At 43.1% G+C, this 27,013-nt stretch overlaps 2 protein-coding genes and 1 non-coding gene across 11 annotated transcripts in view; 2 read left to right on the top strand and 1 right to left on the bottom strand.

The window, feature by feature from the left end:
* LOC135904002 (ensconsin-like) overlaps positions 1-1,666 on the bottom strand; it is a 137,393-nt gene extending 135,727 nt beyond the window's left edge. For all 7 annotated transcript variants that reach the window (XM_065434518.2, XM_065434527.2, XM_065434529.2 and 4 more), the window contains exon 1: positions 1,515-1,666. In XM_065434518.2, coding sequence (XP_065290590.2) covers positions 1,515-1,560 — 46 coding nt within the window. In that variant the 5' untranslated portion in view covers positions 1,561-1,666. The remainder of the gene's footprint in view (positions 1-1,514) is intronic.
* Positions 1,667-2,072: 406 nt separating this feature from the next.
* On the top strand, positions 2,073-27,013 carry LOC135904001 (popeye domain-containing protein 3-like). 3 transcript variants are annotated; one of them, XM_065434516.1, is made up of 8 exons: positions 2,073-2,413; positions 3,412-3,632; positions 3,788-3,969; positions 10,964-11,094; positions 18,713-18,821; positions 22,335-22,487; positions 23,253-23,335; positions 24,049-24,428. In XM_065434516.1, exons 1-8 carry the CDS (start codon positions 2,394-2,396, stop codon positions 24,107-24,109), a joined length of 960 nt encoding a protein of 319 aa, XP_065290588.1. In that variant the 5' UTR covers positions 2,073-2,393; the 3' UTR covers positions 24,110-24,428. The 3 variants fall into 3 exon arrangements, with proteins under 3 accessions (XP_065290588.1, XP_065290587.1, XP_065290589.1); XM_065434515.2 differs by lacking the exons at positions 23,253-23,335; positions 24,049-24,428 and adding exons at positions 24,451-24,592; positions 26,751-27,013 and having other exon boundaries at positions 2,074-2,413; XM_065434517.1 differs by lacking the exon at positions 23,253-23,335 and having other exon boundaries at positions 2,076-2,413; positions 24,049-24,425.
* TRNAT-CGU (transfer RNA threonine (anticodon CGU)) lies at positions 3,175-3,247 on the top strand. The gene has a single exon. It is a non-coding gene; the product is annotated as a tRNA-Thr (tRNA).

Below are 27,013 nucleotides of genomic sequence, written 5' to 3'. Positions count from 1 at the left end.
TCACCATGCGCACAATTATCTCGGTATTGACGCCAGCAACGCATCACTGAATCATTCTCTTTACTCAACAAAAGCCATATCCCCTTCAAGCGCAGCGTGATAGTGCCTCAAAAGCAAAAAGGTTGCGATGAAAATAACGATATTTAAACGCATGGCATACTTCTTGCCACACTTTTTGATTGCACCCGTGCTGCAAGGTGTTTGGCAGGAAAGCCTGGGAGTGTGCCATCTCTGTAGGTACGCCGTCATGTAGCGGTTTCACATACGTTCTGCAGAGGTACGCGTTACATGATTCTGAAGACGCAAAAAATGCGGTGAAGCTAAATTTTCAATCGACAGGACTAATCGGTGTGACGCGGGTGTGTATGCAAGTGACACACGAGAAAAACTGCCGACAATTCTAAGTAAAATATAAACAGCGACTTGAACAGGATCCGTCTAGCAGGAAATAAAACCTCTGCTGACAATCGCAACCGACGTTCGAGGCAACTAAATCCCGAAACCAACTCACCCATGCGGTTCGAGAAAAAGGAAGCGGTTAAGTCGGAAATTAAAAAGAAAGAAAAGAACGCTGTGATTAAGCGGGCAAGAAAGTTTAATTAGTGTCTGCACCAGCGCAGTTAATGACGCCACAATCGCGGTGCATAAACAGGACGTCCGTGTTTCCTCTCAGACAGACGGCAAAGCAACGACGGCCATTTAGGCAATATTATGCGTGGCCGCGAAACACAGGGCTTCGTCTAGCTACATGCCAAGGGCAAATAATAGCAGTTGAAGTAAGGGAGAAACGCTAAGGCCAGAAAGCAGTATACTATACAAAGCACTGGCTGGTGTTGCATCTCAAGCCCATGGCGAAAGCTGCGGGAAAACGTTCGCACCATCGTAAACTATGCACACCAGCTGAAAGAGGAGCGGTGTTGGCGCACACCATTTGGCTACTTTTGGCGATCAAGGTGTGCGAGGCCGAGGACGACGTATGCGCATCCCGGAGCAGGTCAGAGCAGTGCTGGACCGGCATTTTCAGTTCAGAGTAGAAACGTAGCTAGCAAAACAGCAGTAAGAGGGAAGACGCTTCAGACTGCGCTTCTCGATATAATCATATGTCGTGATGTCGCCAGTTAGAGGCCGCGATGACTGCAGCAGCCTAGGCGCTGTCACATGCATTGCTCGTCAGGATCATTTCATATTGGCGTCAGCGAACGAGAACCGCATGCCACGAATTTGCTTGCAGAGGGACAGAGCTGCAAGCCGACAAGGAAACATAGCGCCGTCAACATTTCCCAGAGTCTCTCTGAAGACAAACAAAAGATGAGCACCGGCACGATCTAAGAAGCGGATCATTCGACGCAGTGAATGAAATACCATCGCAGATTTCTTTAGGGTTAACATAAGATGCCCGTCTTCGGTAATGCACAAGAAGACATCCGCGTAGAACGTGCTGCACTTTTGGGACTCATGAATACTCGCTGCTTGATGATGCCGTTTTGGAATCTCTTATGAAAATCATGACTCACCAGAAGTATTTCTTTTCGGGCTGGCGAGCTGCGGATCATCCGCCATGTCAGATTTCAGATCAGCTGCGCATGCGTGTAAACATTTCTCACGCGACCACACCTACAGAACCAGCTCTGAAAACACCGCACCCCGTCGCTAGTGGTCATTTTGACTCTGGTGCGAGATGCGAAGCAAGTTAGTCAAAGCAGATGGCGCTGCAAAACAAGCACATTTCTGAGGTAAGGACATTGATCAGAAACACATAAATAGTTACGTAAGTTGTGTATTCACATGCACATTTTAAGGTCAATAAAATGAGTTGAATAGTTCGCAAATAAAAAAACATTTAAATGAAGTCGAAGCTTGTTTCTGGCTTGTCTGGCCTCAAATAATGAAGATGCGCGGTGACTAAATATTGTGCTGCCAGCTAACGGTAGAAAGAAGAGCGTTTTGCCGAACGTTCTCGCTAAACAATTTTGAGGCTTAACGTTATAATGGTTGGTTAGTCCCCACAGGCGTGCCCCTCAACGACAAAAGTTTTTCACCTATAAATGTTTGTAGCGCTAGTGCTACGACGTGAATTATCTTAATCGTTTATTCCGTATAGACGCGAACAAATTCGCGTATAGTGCTGTGATATAAGACCACAAGCTATATAGCTAATAGTCATAATCAGTGATGCGAGCTAGCTACGTGATGCAGAGAAGATCGATGCGGTAGTAGCAAGCGTTCTTCTCACCTGAGCACCACCACACCACCACCATCTGCAGTTCGTCAGTGCAGTGCCTCCTCTAATTTTGAGTGCATCGTCGCCATGTGCGAACATATGTTTTGGTTGTTACTTCTGCCAAATAACTGTACTTTGCAAGAATGAGGCGCCTGGCTTTGCAACTGAATGAATGGATTTACTGCTCATGAGGTTTGTTCGTTGCTAAATTCATGCATTTGAAATATCGCCACGGGATTATTATTCGTAGCAGTTTCTTTCGCGGCGAACCTCCCGTGTTTCTCTTCCTCTTTAGTTCCTATCCACTGCGTATAACATGGGCTAATATTTATTCATTATGAGGTGCATATTGTTCTAGCCCATTTCTTTTCGGATGAAGTAATGAATCGTACTTGCAGCGAGCCCTGCGTAAAACGCTCCTTGTTAAAAGTATACCGAGATCGAAAAAAGAAAGAAACGAAAAAAGACGAGAGAAATAATGAACAGATACTAAACTACACATAACGTGCGACGTATTTTGTGCTGTTTTATGAATAAATGACGCAAAATGCATAAGAATCAAAAGTGAGTTCGCGTTTGCAAGCATTTGGACTGCCGACCGCGCGGTTTTGCCGAGCGTTGGCGCATTAACACATACAATCTGCCCTCATGGTGTAGCAATAGCCTATTTTTGTCCTCTAAATCGTCTTTATAATATGATCACTCATTAAATTAAGAGTGACCCGATTTTTCAGTGTTACTGGACCGCTGAGCTAGTGCTGCGAGTGAAAGGAGGGGAAGGGTTGGGTTGATGGCGGCTCGAGTTTAGGTGATTTCCTTACGTAAACTGAACGCTTTATGTCGAGAGGTTTAGCGTCAATAGGTAGGCAGCTCCGCATTAACGCAAAGCGTTGAAGAGCATTCAAAGTAGACAAAGGATATTTAAACGACATTTAGGACCCCCATCGACGTCAGCCACCATAGCTCAGTGGTTAGAGCACTGGTCTCGTAAACCAGGGGTCGTGAGTTCGAACCTCACTGGTGGCTCTGTGGTGTAATGTTTCTTATTTTATTCTTTTCGATTTCTTCCCGATTCTGACGTTTCTAGTCGTTTGTGAACCTCAATTTGTATAAGGCAATCCGTTCTGATCGGAGATGCGTGCAACGCTGAATATCCTCTATTTTTCGTTTGTTCTTTCTTTCTTGCGCAGTTCGCCCCATCCAAAGACAGCCATGATAGCCAATGCAAGCGCCCAGGCGTACACTATACGCAACATTTCCATTCCGGGCCTTTTTGGAGACACAACGTGTGATGTTTGGAAACAACCACAGCATGTGCTATTTCAACTGGCCAACACCTGCTTCTGCGTATCCTATTTAGCACCCAATGGTCGTTATGGGATACTGTTTTTACACGCCCTTCTTATTCTAGGTTAGTCTATCAGCTATGTGAAGCATTTCAAGCTGCTTTGAACATTCAGTTAGCAATATTTGGTTGTCGTGCGTGCGTGTGTATGCGCGTGCAGCCTGTTGAATGAATATTTCATTTGCAGTTGTGATGCTCACGAGAAAGCTTCATTTCCCCAGGTTTTCTGCTTAATTCCACATGGGCATGGAATGTGATATGTGCTCCAGACATGTTCTCCTGGAGCTTCAGTTTCATGATACTCAACATGGTGCAAACCATGTTCCTTCTCTACACCATGAGGCAAGTCAAGTTTCCACGGGAATTGGAAGACATCTATGTCCTGATGTTCCAGCCTTTGCAAGTAAGCATTGATTTCACAAACATTGCCCTGTGTCCAATGATGTTGCAGTATGTCCAAGTCATATATTAAGCAATAAAACAAAAAGAAAATGCTCACTGAAGTGCACTAGGTTATGTGTATTTCTAAGTATGCACCCACTAATGACATGTTCATATTACCATAATTGTGTGCAGCTAAAGAAAGGTATATGAATTAATATTTTGTCGTTATTGAAGAAGCATTAATATATGTGATAAACATGGAAATTGGGCTAATTTCTTGCTCTATAAATGCTTCTGCTTCTAACACTTCTGTTCACCAACTATGCCAACCAATATATAGTTGTCTCAAGTTTATTAAAAACTCCTGATGGGCAATACACATTGCATACCCAGCATCCATGCACATCTTGGGCATCTGTGAGAGTTCCAATTTTGGATATATTATTAGAGGTCCATCTGATATATATATATATATATATATATATATATATATATATATATATATATATATATATATATATATATATATATATATATATCTATATACACACACAGACATACATACACACACCTTACAGGCCCCTTGACAGTGCATGAGTAAGGGGGGTAACAAAAGTGCAAAGTGTCTCAACAGAGCACAAATATACGGCTCACATTTGCAATTAACACAAAGAAACAGGAATCGGTGATAATGTGGTATGATGGCAATATAAGCTTGGGCAGGAAACGGGATAACACGAAAAAAAAAAAATTGCATGGCATGATACATATGGCAAAACTACACACAAGAACTACAACGTATATCAATTACAATGACAACAGTAAAAAGAAAAGAAACTACAACCAATAATAGACAGCCAAATATGCAGATTCTAGGCGCACAAACAATTGACATTGTTTGAAAGACGCAAAAGGGTAGAGCATGATCAAAAACGCAGGGCCTAATTGCATGCACAGTAAAGACGTTTTTCAATATAAGAAATGCAGTCGGGCACAAAGTGGGATACTGAGAAGAGAAAAAAGAAAAGCAGGAAAACGTGTGCAGTGGTAAAAAAGAATGACAGATGTCTTTGGTCTTAAAGCAGTAAAAATAAATAAATAAATACATGGGTGGGATACAGGACATGGCACGAAAAGTAAAACAAAATTGGGAAATCTAGTGGTAAATTTTTATTGCAGAAAGAAAGAGTGCAAAAGTCGACGGAAACTATTGTGGTCCGATTCAGATGCGATATTATCTGGAAGACCATTCCACAAACATATGACGTGAGGAAGAGCAGATAAGTTGAAGGCATCAGTTGACTCATATAATCGCGTGAAACGTAAGTGATTATGCAGCCGACGTGATGTAATGGAAGGAGCATCAAGGTGAAGTGAGAATGGTCTGTTGCTGTGTGCGTTTGTGAAAACGGCATGAAAGGGTAATGTCGTGGCCTGTACTAAGGGGTTGAAGTGAAAGATTGAGCTTAATTTGCGTTATGCTGTTAAGATAGTCATAATTGCGTGAAATTAAATGGGCGGTCCTATTCTGAACCACTTCAAGCATATTAATTAAATAATTGTGGTAGGGGGACCAGATAGATGCAGCAAATTCAGGCTGCGGGCGAACGAAGGTCTGATAAGCTAGTTGACGAATGTGAGTGGGACAGCTATGTAAATTTCAACATAAATATCCTAAAGATGTTGAAGCTTTTGCGCATATGGTGGTAATATGGTGAGACCAGGAGAGGCTGGGTGTGAAATGAATACCAAGGTACTTATAAGATGATGCCTGTGACAGTGGGTAAATATTAACGGTGTAGCTGTAGTTGGAAATGTTTTGCTTGCATGTGAAGGCGATTATTTTGCATTTTTCTGTATTCAGCGACACAAGGCATTTTTTGCACCAGTTGTTAATTTGGTAAAAATCGTTTTACAGCGGTAAGTGGCTGTCGGTACAAGTTATTGGACTATAAATGATGCAATCGTCAGCAAAGATTTGCATGCAGGAAGAAATGTTTTCCGGCAGGTCATTTATATAGATTAAAAACAATAGGGGGCCGATGACGCACCCCGGCGGTACGCCCAAAGTTACGTGAGAAAGGGAGGATTGGAAATTGTTAATAACCGTGAACTGCTGCGGAGTGAAAGGAAGTTACAGAGCCAAGATAAGGTTAGCGAGTCTAATCGGAGGGCAGATAATTTAGGAATCAAACGGCAATGGGCGACACGCTCAAAAGCTTTTGAAAAATCAAGAGAAATACAGTCAGTCTGGAGATTATTGTTGATGCTGCAATGTAGTCCTGTACTTAATTCTAGTAGCTGGGTTTTGCAAGAGAAACCTTTCCTGAATCCATGTTGGTTGTTAAAAAAGAAATTGTTAGATTCCAAGTGTCGGTAAACACAAGAAGCGATTATGTGTTCAAGAAGTTTGCCGCAGATGCAAGCTAAGGAAATTGGACTGTAGCTTTCGGGAGTATGTTTGTCACCGGCTTTAAACACAGGCACTACTTTACCAATTTTCCAATCGGAGGGAAGTTGACCTGTCGCTTAAGATTGCCTGAAAAGGTGGTATAAAATGTTGATGGTATAAATTTGCCTGTATTTAATGGACTATCTCTGGAGGTGTTGCACTTTGGCTTTTTTTCTACCAGTCCATCGTGACAGCATCTGCACATTGCCAATCATTTCACACTATGCAGGCTTTGTGCCAAATGAGTCCACAGCATTCCTTCCATGATAGGTAGAGAAGGGCTTGTGCAGAAGGCAATGAGACAGTTCTGTGAACAAACAAGAACTGGTGCTGAACGGATATGAACTAGTTCATAAAGTGCAGAGTAAATGGAAAGGACCTAGTATGTTGTACCTAAAACCCCTCTGTACATGTTCCCACTGACTAGGTTAATTACCGCCATCGTACCCTCTTCCTGGGCACTCTTCCCGATCACTCATTTGTTGAGCTGTTGGTGTAAAGTGCAGCATACATTGTCCTCAGCCTCTGGTCCCGAGTGGAAGTGATGTCATTTGCCATCTACTGTTGCTGCTTTGAGGTGTAAGCAAGCAGCACCAGTGAAAGTGGAAATTCCAGAAATGGAACTACTGGAACTGGTATGAGCGACGAATCAGAGAATGGCAGCACATATCAAAGGTTGGCGGTACTAGCAAAGCGGCAGTGATGTGTGGATGGAGGGGCCTTAATTTCACCTTGACTACTCTGAGCACACACACAGCTTGTGCATGAAAAACACGAGCACAAGGCATACCTATGCATACCTCATGTTTCCCGTCTCCCTTACTGCTCAGTGTGCCCATGGCTGGCCTACCCGAAGCATTGAAGAGATTCAACAAGTAATTCGTTTTTCTATGTATGCCGATGGCATTTGTATTTAGTTCAGTGGTTACCAGCACAAATGTCTGGAAATAATAGCCCCTTGACTATGCAAGCTCACCTGGTGGCAGCCGGATTAGAAATATCAATGGACAAATCATGCTTTGTTCTATTCCCTGAAATGTATCAAAGGGCATTGAACTTGACAATCAGCATTGGAGGCTTACCAATCAAATAGACAAGGCAAGCACCTTTTCTTGGTGTCATGCTTGACCATAGGTTGCAGTGGCATGCAATGGATACCATAATTTCATCGCCTGTTCTGTGTATCAGTGCAATTCGAAGAATAACTGGCACACATTGGTGAAGCCATTCAACATCAGTGATGTGAAGCTGCGCACAGCCCTGGTAGTCACCTGAGTGCTTCTTCATCATCTGCCTTTGATCTCATCATCCAAAATCCAGTACATCTTGGGATCACTACAAAGGCGAGGTCTCGAAATTGCTCTTGGGATACCTCAGGCAACAGCGAATGAAAAGGTACTTTATGAGTCCCGATCACTCCCTCTACATCTGCTAGCTTTTCAAAGACTGCTAATGCAGCTTTGTCGCATGAGCGAGTCAGAGACCGAAAGAGCTCTGCTCCAACACCTCCAAAAAAGAACAGAATTCTGTGCTTTCGTTGTTCTGAGTGCTCAGACTCCTTGGCCTTAATTTTTCATGAATAAGAGAGCGACCAAAGCTGCCATGGTTATTTCAGTCTGTGGAATGCCATCTAAGGATAACTTGTATTACACCAACACACTACATCTGTGGCACAGGCCAAGTTTTTAGTGCTCAAGCAATTAGATAAAACATATTAGCACCACCTACAAGCATTCACCTATGGCTCTGTTGGTGTGAAACAAGAAGCTAGCGCTGTCCTTGGGAGCTTCTTGGGCTGCCTGGTTTGAGCAGGTTATTCTTACGACATTAAGCAAAAGTATCGCAATCGAAGCTGTTTTGCAGAAACTTAAATTTTGCCCAGTACAACTGGTATTGCAGTGAGGCTGCAAGCCAGTATTCCAGATACTCCACTTAACATTTGTCTACAGCAGCCTTTACGCAGCATCAAGCAGCTATGCAATTTAGGATTTCACCTGGACTTCCAGAAGCTCCCATTGCACATCAGCATGTCCGGAAATTAAGATGCCGATGGTCTTGCACGCCAAGGACTAGCATACCAGCTGATGGTGAGAGTACCTGAGAACATGCAGCGACTATCAAGGCTGGCCATCATGAACCACTGTCACTCCTTGGGGTCCTCACCATACCACCACCATGACCAAGGCACTCGGCTGATCAGAAACCTCCTTACTACACTGTATTTTCATGCTGCCAGCAAGAATGCAAGAAGCAAGTCTAGCACATAATGCTAAACATCACCAGTCATGCAGTAGGTAAACTCACTGGATACAGGAACTTGGTTGAGTTCTACCTCTGTATGCTGTGATGAACTGTTTATTCCCATGCGTATTTATCCCAGATGGAGCAATTGTAAGCATGCCTCTGCAAGGCTAGATTCTGCATTTTAATAATGCTTCTGTTCAAGCCTTGTGCTCTTGAAAGAAATGTGTGTTTTGATATGTTCAAATTATAAGCAAACACTATCGTGTCTCCAGCTCACATGTATGCCAGAGAGTATCATACTTTTTATTGCGAAAGCAGTTATATGAATACTCCAGGTGCATTTCTGCAGTCACCGTGGTGTTCCACATGAATTTCAACAGTGAAAACATTGTGGCCGCGCTCCATGTGCTGTATGTGCACGTGAAAGTGTACGAGGGTGAGCCGACGATGGTGGCTCAACCTCGCACATGCAAGGGAGGAAGCGCTGTCTTTCATCACGCACTAGGCACCAGGGGCGGGAAGGTTCTACTTCAATGGTGGCTGTGTATGGCGTGGCGGAGCATGGTCGTGCACGCCCTATCGTGAAAGAAATCTGCGATGGAGACAGAGTGCTGATAGCTGATAGTGCTGATAACTTAGTGTGCGCTGTCTTCTCACTGCTTAGTTCATGTAGAAGCGAGAGGCAGCACTAAGGTGAATTCGCTTGCTATTGCTGCTGCCACACTTCCTCAAGCCAGCATTTTTGATGAGTTTTCATGGTAATCAGGTGAGATGTGTTCATTTTGCTTGTGCCCACATGACACGATGCTTATCAATTTAGTTATTAAGCAAATATTTACAAGTTCATACAGCTGATAAAACTACTATCCTTACTTTATGTAGCTGCCTAACAATTTGCTATTGCAACTGATGCTTCGCCTTTCATGCGAAACTGCAACTTATTACTATGCTTATATTAAAATGGCCATTAAGTGGCATCCTACCAGCACTTAATGGAGGGTCAGGAAAACGGGGCAGCCAATCATATGTAGAAGTTCTGAATGCACGTAAATGCACCTAGCTTGCACAAAAGTGAACAAGTTAGTTATTACATCTGCATGTGATGCCGTGCAGATGCAGGCTGATTAAGAATACACAGAGTCAGAAATAGTACCAGTAAGTATGATACCGTGGTTGCCAACAGCATTTTGGGTTTTTTCACTACACTCTTCCCACTGAGCTAATAGTCCTTGAAGTTCACTAGATGGTTCTGTGAAAGTCAGGGACGTATGGATCATGGAGCTGCTGGTTGTTGCATGATTGGGCAGCTCTTGAGCGCTCACATCCTCAGCACTTGAATACCGAGCAAGCTTTTCCAGTGGAGTGTCTAGCTGAAAACTTGGTGGTAAAAGTGCTTCGTTGAGCTGGTGATCCTCTTCACATTCAGTTGAAGTCTGCTGGAACTCGCTGTAACCAAACAGATTAACTAGTGGACTTAACATTTCCAGTAGTAGCCATCTGATGCCATCAGATGTTGTGACTCTGTGGCACACCTGGCCAGTGAGCAAATCAATAATTGCTGGCAACCTCTTAGACCCGAAAATAAAATTGCATACTAATAAATGCCACGTCACCCACATCAAGCCTTTTAACAATTCTGTTTCCTCGCTGAACTTCTTTTTCATGTTTGTGTATAATCTGAGGCTGCAGATGTGGGTGCGGACAGTTGAATGTAGTTGTCAGTTTACAGCGTATCAACAATTCTGCTGGTCTTGTTGGCCTCATGCCTGTCGGAGAATAGGGCAGTGAGTTTTGTGCCATCAGAAAATGCGCTATACACTGGCTATCATGTCGGTACCTGGGAACTCCTAAGCAGCACACACATGTTTTTTTAATTACCTGCACGTGAATGATATGCAACTTCATATGCCAAATTTCTACTTAGTACTAAAAAGGAGGCCCTGCTGAACCTTCATTTAAATGTAAACCGAGAGCTCTTTTGCCATCCTGTGGTCTCTGCATGCACAGTACTAGTTGCCAGTGGAGCAGTGGAAGTTGTTTTACTTTCGTGTTGGCTTCGTCAGGGAGCCCAAAGTTCAAGTTAATCAAAGGTCCTGTTTGGATTTTGCAATTTCAGGATGCACTGTGTCTACCAATTTCTTTTTTTTAGTACACAAGAGCTTGCAATTATCAAAAGTTTCTTTTTTCATTTTGCAAGTTGATCTTAGTGGCAAATTCTTGGTTTCTCTTTTCACATTATTTCTTCAAAAATAATAATTTGATTACACGCGAGCTGAAAACAAACATGAAAAGTTGTAAATTTGAGTTTTCCCCCCAGGTACCACGACTGCTGTTCAAGAAATTGGTGAGCTTGGAGTATGCCCAAATATGTAACCTTCATGCTGGAGAAGCTTATGCCATGCAAAACTTGACAAAGACAGATCGCCTGGGACTCTTGATCGCAGGAAAGTTAGTATTGCTCACATACTGTTCTTTTTCACAAAATAAATATTTACTGCTGAGGGAAATTTTGTGAATTGCTTTTATCATGCTTAAAAAGCCAATAGATCTGCATAAAAAAAAGGTTGTTGCTCATTAGCTGAATTTGTCATTGTTGGGCTTTGAATTTCAGCCAAATTCCAGGAGCTGATAAGAAATTACCTATTTATTAGAGTAACAGCGCAATATTCTCATCTAACAATTGCCATAATTATTGTCATAAGCAGCAGTCATAATTTCTGATTTGAGGTAAAAACTGCTAGGCACAAATTTTTGTACACTAAGAGAAGCAAATGTGTTCTGCAGACTTGGCACTGCCCAGCATTAAATTAAGCACCATGCCTTTTTTTTAAAAAAGAAACACCCCTATGTGTCCACCCTGCAGGCATTAGTGAAACCATACAGTTCAAGCTCCAGCTGTTGAAACCGAGCTTTGTCAACTGTTGACAGAGCTTTATCATTGCATCGTGTATCACTTATTTCGTAATGTATGCAGGCAGTAGTCATTTTGACTTAATGAAATTGCATCAGGTTGTGAAGTGTGCTTAGAGGTTATAAATGATGAGCTCATTGTGGTACTGTAAATGTTGTGCAACAGTTTTTACAAAGCCATAAATTTGTTGTTCTATACAATGTGCAGTGATGACTGTGCCATTGATAATAGCTTTTTATGTGTGAAGTGGTAAAGCAAATAACACAAGAGTTACTGGTGTAGCGTGGCCTAGTTGTAGAGTGCCCTCCTCGGCTGCGGGAGGTTGCAGGTTCGATTCCCACTGCTGCCTGGCGCCCACTGGTTCAAATGGGCACAAGTGTACTGTGGCGTGGCGTTCAGCATCCTTAGGGGGTGATACGCTTGGAAAATGAGTTTGCACCCTAAATTGCCATTCAGTTTTAGTTTCAGTTTATTATTCTTTAAATACAATGGATGGGTAAAAGGCAGTGTACAGACAACGTTCCTAAAGTTAAAGACTGCTACGCGACCTTCGAAACCGTTGTGAGCACAAAAGAAAGGGAGGTTTGGTCTGCTCCCATGGCGGCCATTTCCCATGTGGCACCTCAAATGCACCTATTGAGGTGGGGATACCTTTGCGTTGAGCACAAACACTCCTTTCCAAGTGTTGAGGTCCCATAACGACTAAATATCTGGCCAGGAGTGCGCTTGTACCTATTTAACCGGTAGGTCCCCGTGGCAGCACTTGCCTCCCATAACCGCGGCAGCTACCCTTCAACATGGCTGTCTGTGATTGGACAAGAGGCACCCAAGAGACAACTTGGGAAACTTCTATTGGGCCCCTTTTCGAGATGTAAACCCCCATGAGACGCCGATCACCAGGCCTAGGAACATCTCTAGATACCCACCAGAAAAGAACTGTTGGTTTCCAGCGGCACCGGGATTTGAACTCAGTACCACCCCAGCCTCCATATGAAGCCTAAAAAATGCAAAAAATTACTATTACTGCATGAAAAGAGTGATCAGTCTCGCCGCATGCAGTTTCTTGACTCATGAAAACTGATCACCAGCACACACCACATTATGTTCGCCAACATGTGTAACTCCAGTCAGTCAGTGAGTCTTCCTTGAATAACAGCTGCAGGCGCCTTGGGTTTTTTTGGGTAAATTGCATGATGACACGGGTGGTGAAGTCATTCTTGCATGTCATTACACGTTCTCGGTGCACACTCGCCATACAAAGGCCGTCCAGCCTGTCATTTCTCATTGTTGAGTGTATCCAGGTTTTCACTCTCCTCATCATACTGACAGTGCAAGCAGTTACTGGAAAGGCCAGAGCTACCTCAACTGCTTTCGCTACAGCGGCGAAGAATATCTTGGCCTGAAGCAGAAGTTCAGAGTAAGTTATTCCTGAAGAGTTCCCAGTTTTTTGCGCCACATCTCATACCAAGAGATGCCCTCTTCCTCGAAGTTTTCAATGCAGTAAAAGCCTTGGAGTTCTTCGGTGAGGACACCAAACTCAACACGGCTCAAATACTTGATTTTTGCTGGATGCAGCTGGAGAAGTTTGAAGCTCTTCACGTTGCTTTCGGAAAAGTGGCGAGCCAAAGAAGCAGTAAGAGAGTACAAGGAGGGCACCTATTTACCACACGGTAGTATTTCTCCAGTGATTGAATCCTGTAGCTATTTCGGCGGGCCTGGAAAGAGACTTGTCTTGGTACAGATATCAACAGATTTAAACTATAGGCTGCTTCACTTGCTGTTTTCATGATGCCAGAGAACTGCTCCTGAGCATTAGTCTGATGGCTGCGAAAAATATTCTGTATTTCAGAGATGTGTTCATGTACAGAACGCGTCCATGGATACACTTTGCAGGACGTTCATAACTGGTCCCAGCCATGTGCTGTACTTCACTACAATGTACAAGCAGATGATGAAAGGTGAACTTGTTGTTGCACAGTAGAGCATGTGAGCTCGTTGCCTGTTTGCAGCATTCAACGTTGAGTCCAGTGACGTGAGCCCCTTGAGTGCTTCGACTATGGCCATGTAATGCTGAGAGAGGATCCTAATTGAGTTGTATTTTGCAGGCCATCTTGTCTCGCACAGCATCAGAATGTTGCGCACCAATTTCCTTCAAAGCATGCTCTCACAGAAGAAGCTTATGGTTTGTTTGATGATCCCTCTTGTGTTTCAAATTTCAAAGACCTCATTCATATCATTGATCACAAAATTCAGTTTGTGGCTTGGTAGTGGAAAAATAGTGCCTTTGGAAGCTGTTTCTGTATTATTCTGTTCGCTCCAGCTTCTTTTCCAGTCATTGTAGAGCATCGATCATACCCCTGTCCAACAAGGTTTGAAAGAATCACCCCAGCATACATCAAAAACTTCAAGATCGTATTGGCGATGCGAGTGGAGATCAGTTCCTCTAGCTCTAAAAATCCAATAAACTGCTCTCAAGCGTAGACATCAGTTCCCACTTTGTCAATAAAGTGTAATATCTTCAGTTTCATCTGCAAGAACAGAAAACGTGAATTCTGTGTTATCTTCACCCATTATTTGCTCTCTCAGAATGTCACCACAGATTGTGATGATTCTGGACTTGGGCAGAAGTGTACTTCGCATTGCCAGCAGATGTGAAGTGTTCCTCAAGTCGAGTATCTCCAGCTTCTACCTGAAAGTCAAGGAGATCATTGAAGACTCCAATGTCAGACTGCTTCCCAAATTGAGAAGTCATGCGTTGCGCAAAAGATACTGGTAAAAACTATCAGAAATAGTTTCTCAGGGTTCCGTTCAACTTTCTTGTACAGTGCTCTGTTCAACTGCTGTACAACAGGCAGCTGCTTGCCTGTTATCACATCCATAAAGTTCTGTGCGGCCATTATTACCTCCTGGTGCCATTAGGATTTTACGTGATCCCTGCATGCCTTGTGTATATATATATATATATATATATATATATATATATATATATATATATATATATATATATATATATATATATATATATATACATATATATATATTTTTTTTGTAGTTACTGAAAGCCACTACGATAAAACTACCTTGAGTGCCCCAGTGAGCATTCGGTGGAAAAGTGACACAGAAACGACGAAGGGTGCCTTCCGCTATCGCTAAGTACGCAAGCCATGTGGCGTAATCTTCCAGCCATTAGTAGCGAAAACTCCTCTTGTGAGGTGTTGCATCTTTCTTAAAGTTGTATGTAACATTTGGCAACTACGGGTCAGCAGGAAGGCCTAACTTTAACAGTCCGGGATGCCCGTGTGTTTAGCTTTGCCTAGAAACTCTCCCAAGTCATTCTTGAGACAAGTTAGTCACTTCTTTGCTGTTATCACCATAATTTAATCCGAAGCAAGGAGAAAGGGAATCATCATGCCTTACTATGTCACAGGAGCTCACTGTTAGTGGAGTCCCTTCCATGTAGTCGACGACCTCAGCTACTGTCCGCTGATGAAAGTTCACATCACTATGGTCAAATGCTGCGACATTGTCACATGGCACACTAGAAGATTCGGCCGGGCAGCTGGATAACACTCCATCAGACACCCACTTATGCTTGAAGAAGCGTCGGATGTCCATCATTAGGGACCACGCAAGTCTAAGCTGGCTAGGCAGTTCCTCATGGTTGATAGTGTCAGAAAATATACATACATTGATTGAAAGGGAAATTAAGTGCGCACATTGAAAACACAAAATGACTATATCTTCAAGGAAAACTTATTTACATGGTAAAATATACGCTCACAACTTCATACATCTCGCTTGATCTCGCTTGATCTCGCTCGCGCATCCACACTGACGATGAGTGACACACCACACTGCTTGCCGCTCGTCGCTCTCTCATCCGCTGTCGTGGTTGTTCTCAGCTCCATTGATAGCAGGGCACTTAAAAACACAGAATCACACAACCACACGGAGACGCACACACGGACAGGGGCTTACTTTCCAAGAAACGCGTGTTACGGTACTACTTTTTGCGGCCGGCCGAAAAGACATGGGTGTATGTAAGAGTAATGTGCAGACCGGCCATGTGTACAGGATTGATGGATGAAACTTCTGACAGCTCGCACCTGTATGTAAATGCTGCACAAATGGGGTTCTCTGAATTAAGGGACTTTTGAGTCACAGAACTTCATCGCAGACTTCAATGTGTGGTGTTGATGTGTTGACCTGGCCGAACATCCGCTGCCCACGTGAGGTGTCCCGTGACTCAACCGACCAGTTCCATATGACAGTGTGGCTTTCTGGGTGTTTACATTGTTTACATTATGTTTACATTATTCTGAAGCACTTGGCTCTCATTCTCACACACAGAAAATGAAGCAAGGTATGCAATGTTGTGTATTAAACTCTTACAGTAATAAAAAAGCGTATATAATGAACTATCCTTTTTGGCTAGACAACCATTCACCAAACTTGGTTTTGGTTTCACTTACCTGGGACCAAGATAACTATGTGGTACTATCTTAATCCCGTTTAAATGGCTCGCATAATAAGCATAGTACTGGCCTCTCTGACTTTCAGTGCAGTACAAGGTTTTGAGGAGCAGATTTATAGGTTTGGGGGCTTGGGTGGTGCGGTGGACGGCAATTAGGCAAGCACAGTCTGTAAGGAGATGTGATGCCAGGGAAAGGTGTTACACTCTCCCCACAGCATGTAGTGGTCAAGATTTCTTTTCGTAGATGTAGATGTCAATTTATGCAAAAACTGAAGTTCTCACGATAAGACTGCACAAATATCTTTGAGTTCAGAAAAATATGTGGATATCGCGCACTGTGGAACCTCTGTAAGCGAATCTTTCTATGCTGTTTGTTTTGATTGACAATAATGAGCGGTGAACTTGATAGTGAATGTGTAACTTCTTCAGTGTTTAGTCCAATACAAGACTGGTTAATTGATGCTAAACGTTACCTTCTGTGCACCACAGCTGTCTGCATAATACACAGAACACACAGGGAGATGTGTTTGCTTGAGGCACTGTTGTGTGCCGTTGTTCATAATCTCTGAGAGGGTTGAGCATTATCATTGCCTCACATGGCACATTGCATTGCGGCAGAAGAGAAACTGTAATTGAATTATGGGGCTGTACATGCAAAAACCACAATTGGATTATGAAGCACACTATAGTGGCCAGCCCCCCCCACCACTTCCAGATGCCCATGGGCACAATAGCTCGTAGATGCCAGTCATTGGATGATCGTTCGTGATCTTGAGCTGCAAGCATGCATGCACACCCTTGCAGTTCTTCTAGTAAAGAGGGAAGTGACTCTTCTTAATGTGTCCTCGTCCATCCACTATGCCACCACTCTTTTGTTGTTCTCAGGCATGCTTGTCATGCGCCAATTTGAAAAGGTGCACAGTGGAAAGAAAATAGAGAAAGGAGTGATAAGCAGGGTGTTGATACCAAAGGTACACCAGCTGAGAGGAGCCAATGAGTTGAGGAGGAATGGGGAAAGTCAACATTGCCTTCTTTATAATTATATTCAGATCTTATCAAACATTTCTTTTGGATTGTAATCCTTGAAGGGCATTGCACTCATTCAGCATGTTACTTAGGTTTAGAAAAGTGTTTCAAGGCCCCTTTAAGGGTACGTGTGCACAACACACAAGTACACATTGTAAATGCACGCTCACATTTACATTAGATGCATTCACTGTCAATGTGGACACTGCCACAATGAGCAGGTTCTTGCACGATTAGTCTGCTTCCTTTAAAACATAAAACGAAAGAGTGAGCACACTTGCAGGCATAGTGTTTACCACTCTAATTTTAGATGTCATGTGCTTGTTAATTTGGACAGGACCTGCTAAAGCAAATAATCAGATAACCATATATCTTTGCCACATCATCATGATATCTGATATTCACCTTGGTACACGTGTATAATTAATAAGGACAAGTTGTTTAGGCACTAAAGAATGCTGTTTTTGGTGCCTATAACAGGTACTAAACCTGTCATTTAAGCCATATATGCCTAAAACTGCCCTTTAGGCAAGTATAAGAACTTCTGCTGTGCACCTGAAGATAAATTATGATTTTTTGAGGAACATTGCACACTAAACCCCAGTTTTGTGATACTCTCTTTATTTTCTCAATAAAACCAAGTGAGGCAAGTTGTGTAGGTTGCAATTTTTATCTGAAATTTAGTGTGACTAGAGACCATGAGAAAAGTTGTGAAATAATGACAAAGAAGCACCATCTAAAAAATTGTATGTTTCATGTTGTGCCTTTTTTTACTGAGTATGTTAGTTTCTATGCAGAAAAAGAACACACTCAACATCCACTGAAGTTGGCAGCCCTTACCTGTACTTTGGAATGTTCAGTGGCCCAATGCCTTCTGGAATTTCAGAATGTTCATCAGTCAGAACCTCCAACAGTTCTTTCAGTAGCGAAAGCCCTAGATTTGTGTCCGAGACGGGTTGAAGTTAATACTAACTTTCAGCAACAGGTACAGTGCGGATTGTGTCAAACATTTCCTGAATGTCCAAAACGAGCGTCACATTCCAGTTCAGAGTTTCATCCAAGCTTTCAAATAAAATGTCAGCTAAACTGTGAAGTGAGCACACACGTACGCTAAGGTCACCTTCAAGTGTATTGTTATGTAAAGCAGTTTCAGCCCTTCTCACAGCGATACTCTCATCACCTGTAAAGGCGTTAATAACACCTTTACATCGGCAATGTTTGTTTAGTAATCTGCTGCTTTCAGCCAAGTTACCCAACGGGAGATAGCATTATAAGCAAGGTGAGGCTATGGCAAAACAGAGAAAGATATTTTTATGCACTGCAGATGCAATATAGGCACCAAAATCGAAATAGGCATTTATAGACATGACAAAGGTACCACTGAAATGTTTCTAGGCCTATAATTCGTGCTTATATATAACATAGGCACTATAACGTAATGAAAAAATTTGCATTTTGCCTAATGTTCAGGCATCTAATAATTAACTACCAGCCTTACGCTTGTGTCTATGCAAACACATTTATTTATACTGCATAACTTACAGCTTGTACCGTTACAGATAAAACGCCATTCACTCAGTCATTTCCTTGTATAGACAGCATGTTGTCAAATTCTCTTTAAGTGCTCCAAAAGTTGCATATTTTACATATTTCAGGGTCAGTGTGCTGACAGACCATCATTTTTTACATTACATACATCCCCGTGAGTTTCTGGATTCCCCTGAATTTGAGTCTACTCGGTCAGGTGTTGATGACAAATTTAAGGTAAGCCAACACAGTGTTATGCCCCTTTCCTTGAATGTTTTCATAGTAAGATTCTGATTTACAGATGGTGGAGCTAATAATTTCTCTTTTGTTTTCGTCTGTTTATGCGTGCTCTAACAATACAGCATGGTTAGCCTGTGTTGATCAAGAATATGCACAGTTTGCCACTAATATGTAATTAAAAGAACAAATACCTTTATTTTTATTATCATTCACATGAATTATTTATAGTTTAATCTCAGACACAGGGTTCATTCACCTCCATGAGATCCTTAAAAGCCCTTGGATTTGAAAAGATGTATTCAAGGGCAAAACTCCTTGCAAAAAAACATGTTCTTTAAATTCCTTGAAAACGGTTTGTGGGTGACTTTTGAACATTCACTGTAACAGAATCTGCATAAGAGCTTTGCCATGGGCCCTGTCTACCAGAAAGCAATCCTAGAGATTCAAAGTTTCAAAGTTTATTGCTTCAAAGTGGTTACATCGTGGAGCTGGACAAAGCCAGATCAAGTGACTAAGCCGTTGCCACCGTTTGGTTCTTTTGCTAGTTGATTCACACCACAGCCATCATGGCTCCATTTTTGTGCTCTAGTCTTATATATGCCTGGCAGAAAGTAAGTTTCAATCATATGGCATTGACTCAAAGAGTATTATTGGTTGAAGTCCGACACTACCAACCATGATGCCAGAGGCGATTGACATCATTACAATGGGAAAAGGCAACTTAGAAAAGCGACCTGAAGAACTTGGTGCATGTGTCCAACTCAGCAGCTGCTTAGTTGCAAGAAATTTCAGCTAAGGAGACTTCACTATTTCTCAGTGTGTGTACAAATAATGTGTTTCCCCTTCCTTGAATTTTGGCCTTCAGCATCCTTGAATTGATCTTTAATTTTGAGTGAAATGTTCTGTATGAACCCTGCAAAGATACTGTTGATTAAGGTTATTTCACAAGGCATGTCGCTGGCCGCCATATCCGTGCTTGATAGCAAGATTGCCGCTTTGGATGCAGATGTTTCGCCACCTTCTTGCTCGGCCAATTTCGCTCCTTCATCTCTCTATGACATTAACAAGATGATTGCTCCCGATCTGACCCAGGCGCAAGCTCTAGATCTGTACTACGTTCTGGCATCCTATTGTGTCATTTTTGATTTTGATGACTGCCCTCTGTCGTGTCTCATCGTATCAATACTGGCGATGCTAATCCTATGCGCCGACATCCATATTTCGTATCCCATCACGAATGTCAAGTCATCCAAAACGAGGCCAACAAAATGATTACAGAAGATGTCATCAAACCTTCATCCTCGTCTGTCGTTTTCGTGGAAAAGAAGAATGGTAGCTGGCGTTTATGCGTTAATTACCTGAATTTGAACAAAGTAATCATAAAGACATCTACCTTTTGCCTCGCATCGATGACGTTGAGAAGGGGAACGACCACCAAGACGTCAAAGTAACGTATGTAGCAGCTTGAGGCGGCAAGCGAACGTGATGGCGAGGGTATAAGTGTGGTGAAATCTTGGTTGGAATATCAGGAACACGGGGCAGCCCAAGCTGAAGATCACTGGTCCCACAATCAGTGTGGACAGAATGAGTGGACAATAAATCTAAGAGGAGGATTATGTCAGGGGGGCACTTCTCAATGACGGCAAATTTGGCTGGAGTAGCATGACCAGCGATTCAGACACGTGCGGTGCACTTCCCAAGAACGGCAGGAGTTCCTCCATCAGCAACACAGAGGAGGCAGCAGGCAGCAGGCATGAGCACTTTATGAAGACGACTACGAAGATATGCACTCATTACAGAGATATGTGCCCCAGTGCCTTTGAGCACAGAAATAGTGACGCAATCAACGTCAACATCTAACAAGCTTTGTCTCGTTGGCAGCATCAGAAGAGGGGTTTTAGTGGAAGTTGTCAATGCAGCATCACCCCTGGGTGCTGCGCTGCTTAGTTTTCTTGATAAGCACATGCAGGACTAAAGGGAAATGATGGGCTGCAAGTCTGTGGTGAGCGAGACGACAGGCAACGGCCTGGATGCGAACGTGAGTGGTGGCCATGCGACAACAGGGAGCAACTATATCCTTGTGGTAGCATCGGCGTTGGGGAAATACGACTGGGTTGAAGGAGGGAAGTGGTTGCAGTCCATACTGCAGTAAGGGGTAGATGGCGTTCAAGAACCAGCGGGTGGCGCAGTAACGGGCAACATGGCCAATACTCTGACAATTGAAGCATATCGGTCAATTTTCGGAGATTCTCCATGTAGCAAGGTCGTGATATCGTGTGGGGAATCGCTGCTTTTGATAGTATGAATGGGTATGCCACGAAGTTTGCACTGGGCTGGCCACAGTGCATGCACAGTGAATTCCCATGTTGGCGAGCTCAGGCTGGACAATGGCTTGGACAAATGGAGTCGTAATCGAGCTCAAGTCACCATCGTGAATTGGGGCAAGGGTCACGGCCTCCAAGTTCTCAGCGTACAATCCAAGTCAACTGATCTGGTGGAACTGACGGCTGTGCTGCCGTGTAGTCTTCACAAGTGGACGTTGCCATTGTGTTGAGAAGCCAGGCAAACACATGGCCAGTGTGCCAGCTTTTAGCCTGCTCAAAGCACTGGTACTCCCTTATAATATAGCCAACTGTAGAAAAATTTTTGCACATTAAAAGGTTGAAAGTGTCGTCGGCGATCCCTTTCAAGATATGCCCAACCTTGTCATCCTCCTGTATCACGCCATCGGCTTTTTGGCAAAAGGATAACACATCTTCTATGCATGAGACGCAATATTCTGTAGATGTCTGCACACATGATGCGAGCATCTTTTTCGCGGTGATTTTCCGGCTGACAGGCTTCCCAAACAAGTCTCATAGTTTGTCCTGGCAGGTGTCGCAGCTCCCGATCTCAGCTTTGTGGTTATCGTGCCTTTGAGGTAGAATATAATATTTGCCAACATCAGGGTAGGGTCCCATCAGTTGTTAGCACTCACACGTTCATACTCCACAAGCCAGTCTTCAACATCCGCTTAACCAGAACAGCAATGTGTGCCAGGACCCCAGGGTTGCACAAGCACGACTGTTAAAGTGACAGGCGCTAATCTGGGTGCCATGTCTTTCACCATTGCAGACAGACATCTGGAACAACGGCCGCTGCAGAGTTCCATTGCGAGCCCTGACATGCTGCCGCACCTCCACCAAAGTCTGATAGAGGTGCGATGTAGGCGAAAGATGTAGGCGAAAGGAAAGCTAGGTGAAGAGATGTCTGATCCAGCCCACATGCAAGCATCTTCGTCGCTCTCCCAAGCATTGTGTTCATTCATGTTCAGATCAATCTGTAACAATACCTTGCAGCTGCTTTTTTTACAGTCCCAATTCCGCTCTGCATATAGTATCATCATACTGACGCATAGTAGACAGATGCACTTATTTATGACGAAGTGGTGGCACTCAACTACGAGTGGTCGTACTTGTATTTTGTCAACTTGTCGAGCGTATATCTTATACGTCTGATGTCTCCCTCCAGGTGTCCATACTGGCTGTGACTCCTTGTCGATACCTGTTCTGGCAGCGCTCCAACCTGGAGTACTTGCTCATCAAGGAACCTCAGCTTGCAACGGTTGTGTCACTGCTGATTGCTAGAGACATCACTTCCAAGCTGTATGCTATGAACGAAAAGGCATGTACAGTTTGCCTAGATTCTGCAGCTCATTTCATTGTCTCCTTGGGTTGTGGATATATGACTGCTTACTCTTTCATGATGCATTTTTTTAACTGTCATTTCACTGGTGTAGACTTCCAAGAAAAATAGGTGGCATCCAATCCATGCCCCATAGGGTAGCACTATCTGGATTTGAAATGCGGATCTTAAAGGGACTGACAACCAATATTTAAGGACCTAGTCTTTTGTGGCGCAACGCAAAGCTCACTCTCAGTAGTGTCTACATTTGCAGCGGTTACTTCCAAAAGCTTGTGGATATTTAATAAGCAGAATTTTTCGATCTGAACAGCCTCTAAAAAGTAAGTCCCTCCTCCAGCAACGCCGAGAAGTGAGAGCGATGTCAATACCCCGCCTTGTAAATTGTGAAAGCTGCCCATCTTTCTGCTTTCTTGGAATGCATCATGTAACCGCGCAAACAACAAAGCACAAAGAAGGAAACACACAGGACAGGCGTGGAACTTCAGCTAACCGCCATATTTAACAGGGTAGGCAGCCGCAACTAGGCTGCCTATCCCTGTTAAATATGTTCTGCTTTCACAGGAGTGAGTGTAACTGTGATTAACCACCTACATTTTGATCTCATCGACCACTTTTGAAAATAAACAGCTGGTGTTATAAGCTTGCATTGTTGTAGAGACATTTCTTATATTTGTGCTGCATCTTCCCCAAATACATGCCTATGCCATGGCTGGCTGGCCCCCGTCGTTGTTGTTCTGCCGATAGATGAGCCAAGCCAACTCACTGAAAACAAAGGCGAAGGCAGCACCACTTGTCTGCTCACTGCAAACGAAGGCTTATCTGCACGTGTAAGTCAGGAAACTTATAATAATAAAAAGTATACTGCATTTCAATACTAAAAAAAAGACCAGCAACCGCATACACTAGTAGAAGGTCATGCGGTGGACCTCTTATTCAGCTTCATGTTTTTGCCGCGTGGGGCCCCAGAGGACATTTTTCACTACTTATAGCGATGAATTAAAAATAAAAATCCATGTTTAATGAGAAAAACATGGCTCATTTTAGCCACTACAATAGGGAATCATTCCATCAGTGGGACTATCTCGATTCATGTTCTGTGCGGTTGTCTGTCCCTTTAAAGGCTGTGCTTTTGCCGGTTGAATGCGGTGAAGCGATTTTGGGAGCCGGAAACACGTCATAGTCATTGGACTCTGGACTATTGCACTTTAGAGAATTAATTTATTAATGAGGTTTAATGTCCTGAATGCAACACGACGCCATAGAGATGCCATAGTAGTGGGGGCTTCAGAATAATTTCGACCACATAGATTTTTTTAGTGCTAATTTAAATTCAAGTGCACGAACATATTGCATTTCATCTCCATAGAAATGTGGCCGCTGCGGTCGTCATCAAACCTACGACCTCGAACTTGGCAATAGAATGCCATAGCCACTGAACCAGCATAGCGGGTGCTCCTTACAGAATGAATGTTTTAGAGTTCCTGTTGCATCACCGTATGTGCCCACCATGATTATATATATTCTGGCTTTGTTTTTTCAGATGGAATGTGCACATTTTGGATGACTTCAAGCTTTTTTGGGCAGGAATACACAGGAATTAATAACGTTTAAGTAGAAGAATGTGCAACAAGATGTGTACAAAATGAATGCGACCATGTTGAAGATGGCATTACCTTTTATCTGGGCAGGGTGCTGATTCTCAGCAACAACCATTTCGCACTTGCTTTTCTGCCACAGCTACCTAGAGAATAAAATAGCAATAAAAAAAGTTTTGTTGCCATGTGTAGTTGTTGTAAAGAGGCATATTATTTCTCTGCAGCTCAGCTGGCTATTGTGTACCCACCACTTTATTATTAGCTTTCCTACGATGCCTTTCATTCAATTTCAATGCATGTGAGTTAGATAGCCACCTAAAAGTTTTATCTGACCTCTGTAACCGCAGATAGTCACAGAGAAGGGATCACATCTAGATATTCGCCTTCCAAGTGTGACTGGTTCAATGACTTATCGTGGACAGCTGTCATCACCGAGTCAAGGAAACTCGATCACTTGTTCTCCTGTGAATGCTTACAAGTACAATGAAGGTAAAAACAAGTAAATTAATTCAATATGCTTATCAGTAGCCACATAAATTTGAAGTTGTTTCTTAAGGATGAGCCAGTTGTTTTCCTTGAGCATGTAGTTGACATTTCGGCTGGCACATAAAAAAAAAGAAAATTTTGGTTTGATTATGTACCAGTGTGCCAACCATGGTGCTGGATGTTTCACATTGTTGTACTTCTGTTGCCATGACAGTGTCATTGAAGCGATAAGTTAGAACCTTGCGCTGCAGTGATGCCACTGTCTTGTGCTTCCTACAGCAGCAAAAAAGCTGAACACAATAACTTCTCATGCAGTTAGTGTTTATTGTTGACTTTTCCCTTTTTATTTTATTGACAGTGAAGTACCCTGAACGAGGCCTTCAGGGTAAATCCTGAAGATCTCATTCCGGGTACTTCACTGTAACGTCTTGAAGAGCATTTGCAAAGCTAGTATAATTACAATTTGTAGCAGTAAATTTAGAAGGATAATTCCATTTTTGGATGACCAAATGAAGAGATGAGAAGTGCAGCAACTCGGTGTGTGCAAAAGGTGTACCTAAAGTCCAAGCAAGCAAATGCAATGTCAGGATAGTAACTTGCTCAAATGCATATCTGGCTGGCTTAGTACATTTTGCTAGAACATGCAATATGGGTGAGCTTGCTTAAGAATAAAACTGGCAGGCTTCTGAAGTGAGCTAACAGTTACTAACACCAAAGACGCTACAAGCTAATTGCAACACACAGATGAAGTCAATGTTCCTTGCAATATGTAATGTTTCAGTGATATGTTTTGCTCAATGCTTATACAGTGAAACCTCGTTAAACTGTAGGTGGCCGGAGCTCGGAAAAAGTATGTACTAAACGGTAGTACTGCTTGACCGAAATAGCGTGCAATTGCCAACTTACCTGTCAAAAACGGAACTCAGAGAGAGTGCAAGGAAATGGGAAAAGAATGTGCAGTATTTATTCACTTCGCGCAACAAAAGTGTTATTTTCGTTTGATGCTGTGGCAGCCTAACATCGACGACCGCGGCCTCAAACTTACTGAAGCTGCGAGCCAGCTTTTTAGCCAGCCCCCTCTTCATGGCAAACACTCACATGGCAGATTCTTTGTTGGCGTTGCATATTCTTCGGGCACGAACGTGGTAGCGCTGCAGATGCCGCGGGGCACCTTCTTTATTGCGAGGTGCTGTTCTTATCACTACAATTGCATTCATGAGGCTGACGTAACGCGCAGCTTCTGCCATTGTCAGGCCTGAATCGCCTGTGCTGTTGCTTTCTGTGTCATCCTCATCACTGTCGCTAGGCGACACTTTGGCAATGATGCGAAAAGTTGACCTCGCAGCCGACATCTCTCCGCAGTCGCAGCAGTGCTGCCGAGGAACTGCTTTGCGTTCCAAATGCCACACACCGTAGTCAACAGTCGATCCCTGTCGCGGGCCAGCACCGACTTCTTGTTGTCCCATTCAATAGCACGAACAATGTCTTCTTCTTCTAAGCTGAGCGCCCGGCATCTTTTTTATCCGAGCTTCGGCATGACACGAGTCCTTGTTTGCACGACGCCACAGGCTAGACAATGCTCTCTGGCACGGCGCCGAAATGATGTTGATGTTGATGTGGCTTCACGCACAAATGCATAGGCCGCTGTTCTGATCCATCGTTCCTATCTCCGAGGCTTGTTGTTCTGCCAGGCGACCCGAGGGAGATGACGCACCGCCATGCTTGCACAACAAAAAGTGGAAACACTACCTGTTAACCGATACATACGCAATAAGCTAGTATGGTTTATGCGTATATAAAACATATTATGTTCAATGGCCACTGAGTCGAGGATTTGACTTTACTACTTTAAAAACGAAACTACTGTTTAAGCGGGTAGGGTTTAACGAGGTTTTACTGTACTATAAATAGTACTCATAAATAGTACCAATGAAAGCGCCAAATACAATAGCCACACCTGTAGCTTACATGGTAGTGCAATGTATTTCTAGGTTTACTGCCTACCTTCACTATGTTTGCTTTTACTTTATTCTGAAAATTATTTTATATTGTACGCTGTATGTAGAAGAGTGGAATTACTTATGCTTGTTCGTTTTAGGGGCTGCTGAACATTTGTTCTTGCATATTTTTCTCCCATTCTACTATATTTTTCTTGTTTCAGTATACACAAGTCAACAGACACTTGTGCGAGAGACCAAGAAGAGACTTAGGAGATCTCGTAAGTGGCAAGCATCATCTGAATAAGAGTGACTTGCCACAAGGGCTATGTCCACCCTACTTCAAGCAAGTTTATGCTTACTAGGTTGTGGCTATTATGGCTATTGTCTGTTCTATGATGCTTCGCGAGGTTGAGTGTTGTTCTAGTCATATTTAGGGTAATTTATGATAGCTTTTTAAAATATAATAAATACGCTGATAAAGATA

The sequence above is a fragment of the Dermacentor albipictus genome, chromosome 5, assembly GCF_038994185.2.
Source record: "Dermacentor albipictus isolate Rhodes 1998 colony chromosome 5, USDA_Dalb.pri_finalv2, whole genome shotgun sequence".
Classification (NCBI taxonomy): domain Eukaryota; kingdom Metazoa; phylum Arthropoda; class Arachnida; order Ixodida; family Ixodidae; genus Dermacentor; species Dermacentor albipictus.
Note: the sequence above shows the minus strand (reverse complement) of the source record. Positions and strands in the feature narration are given on the sequence as shown.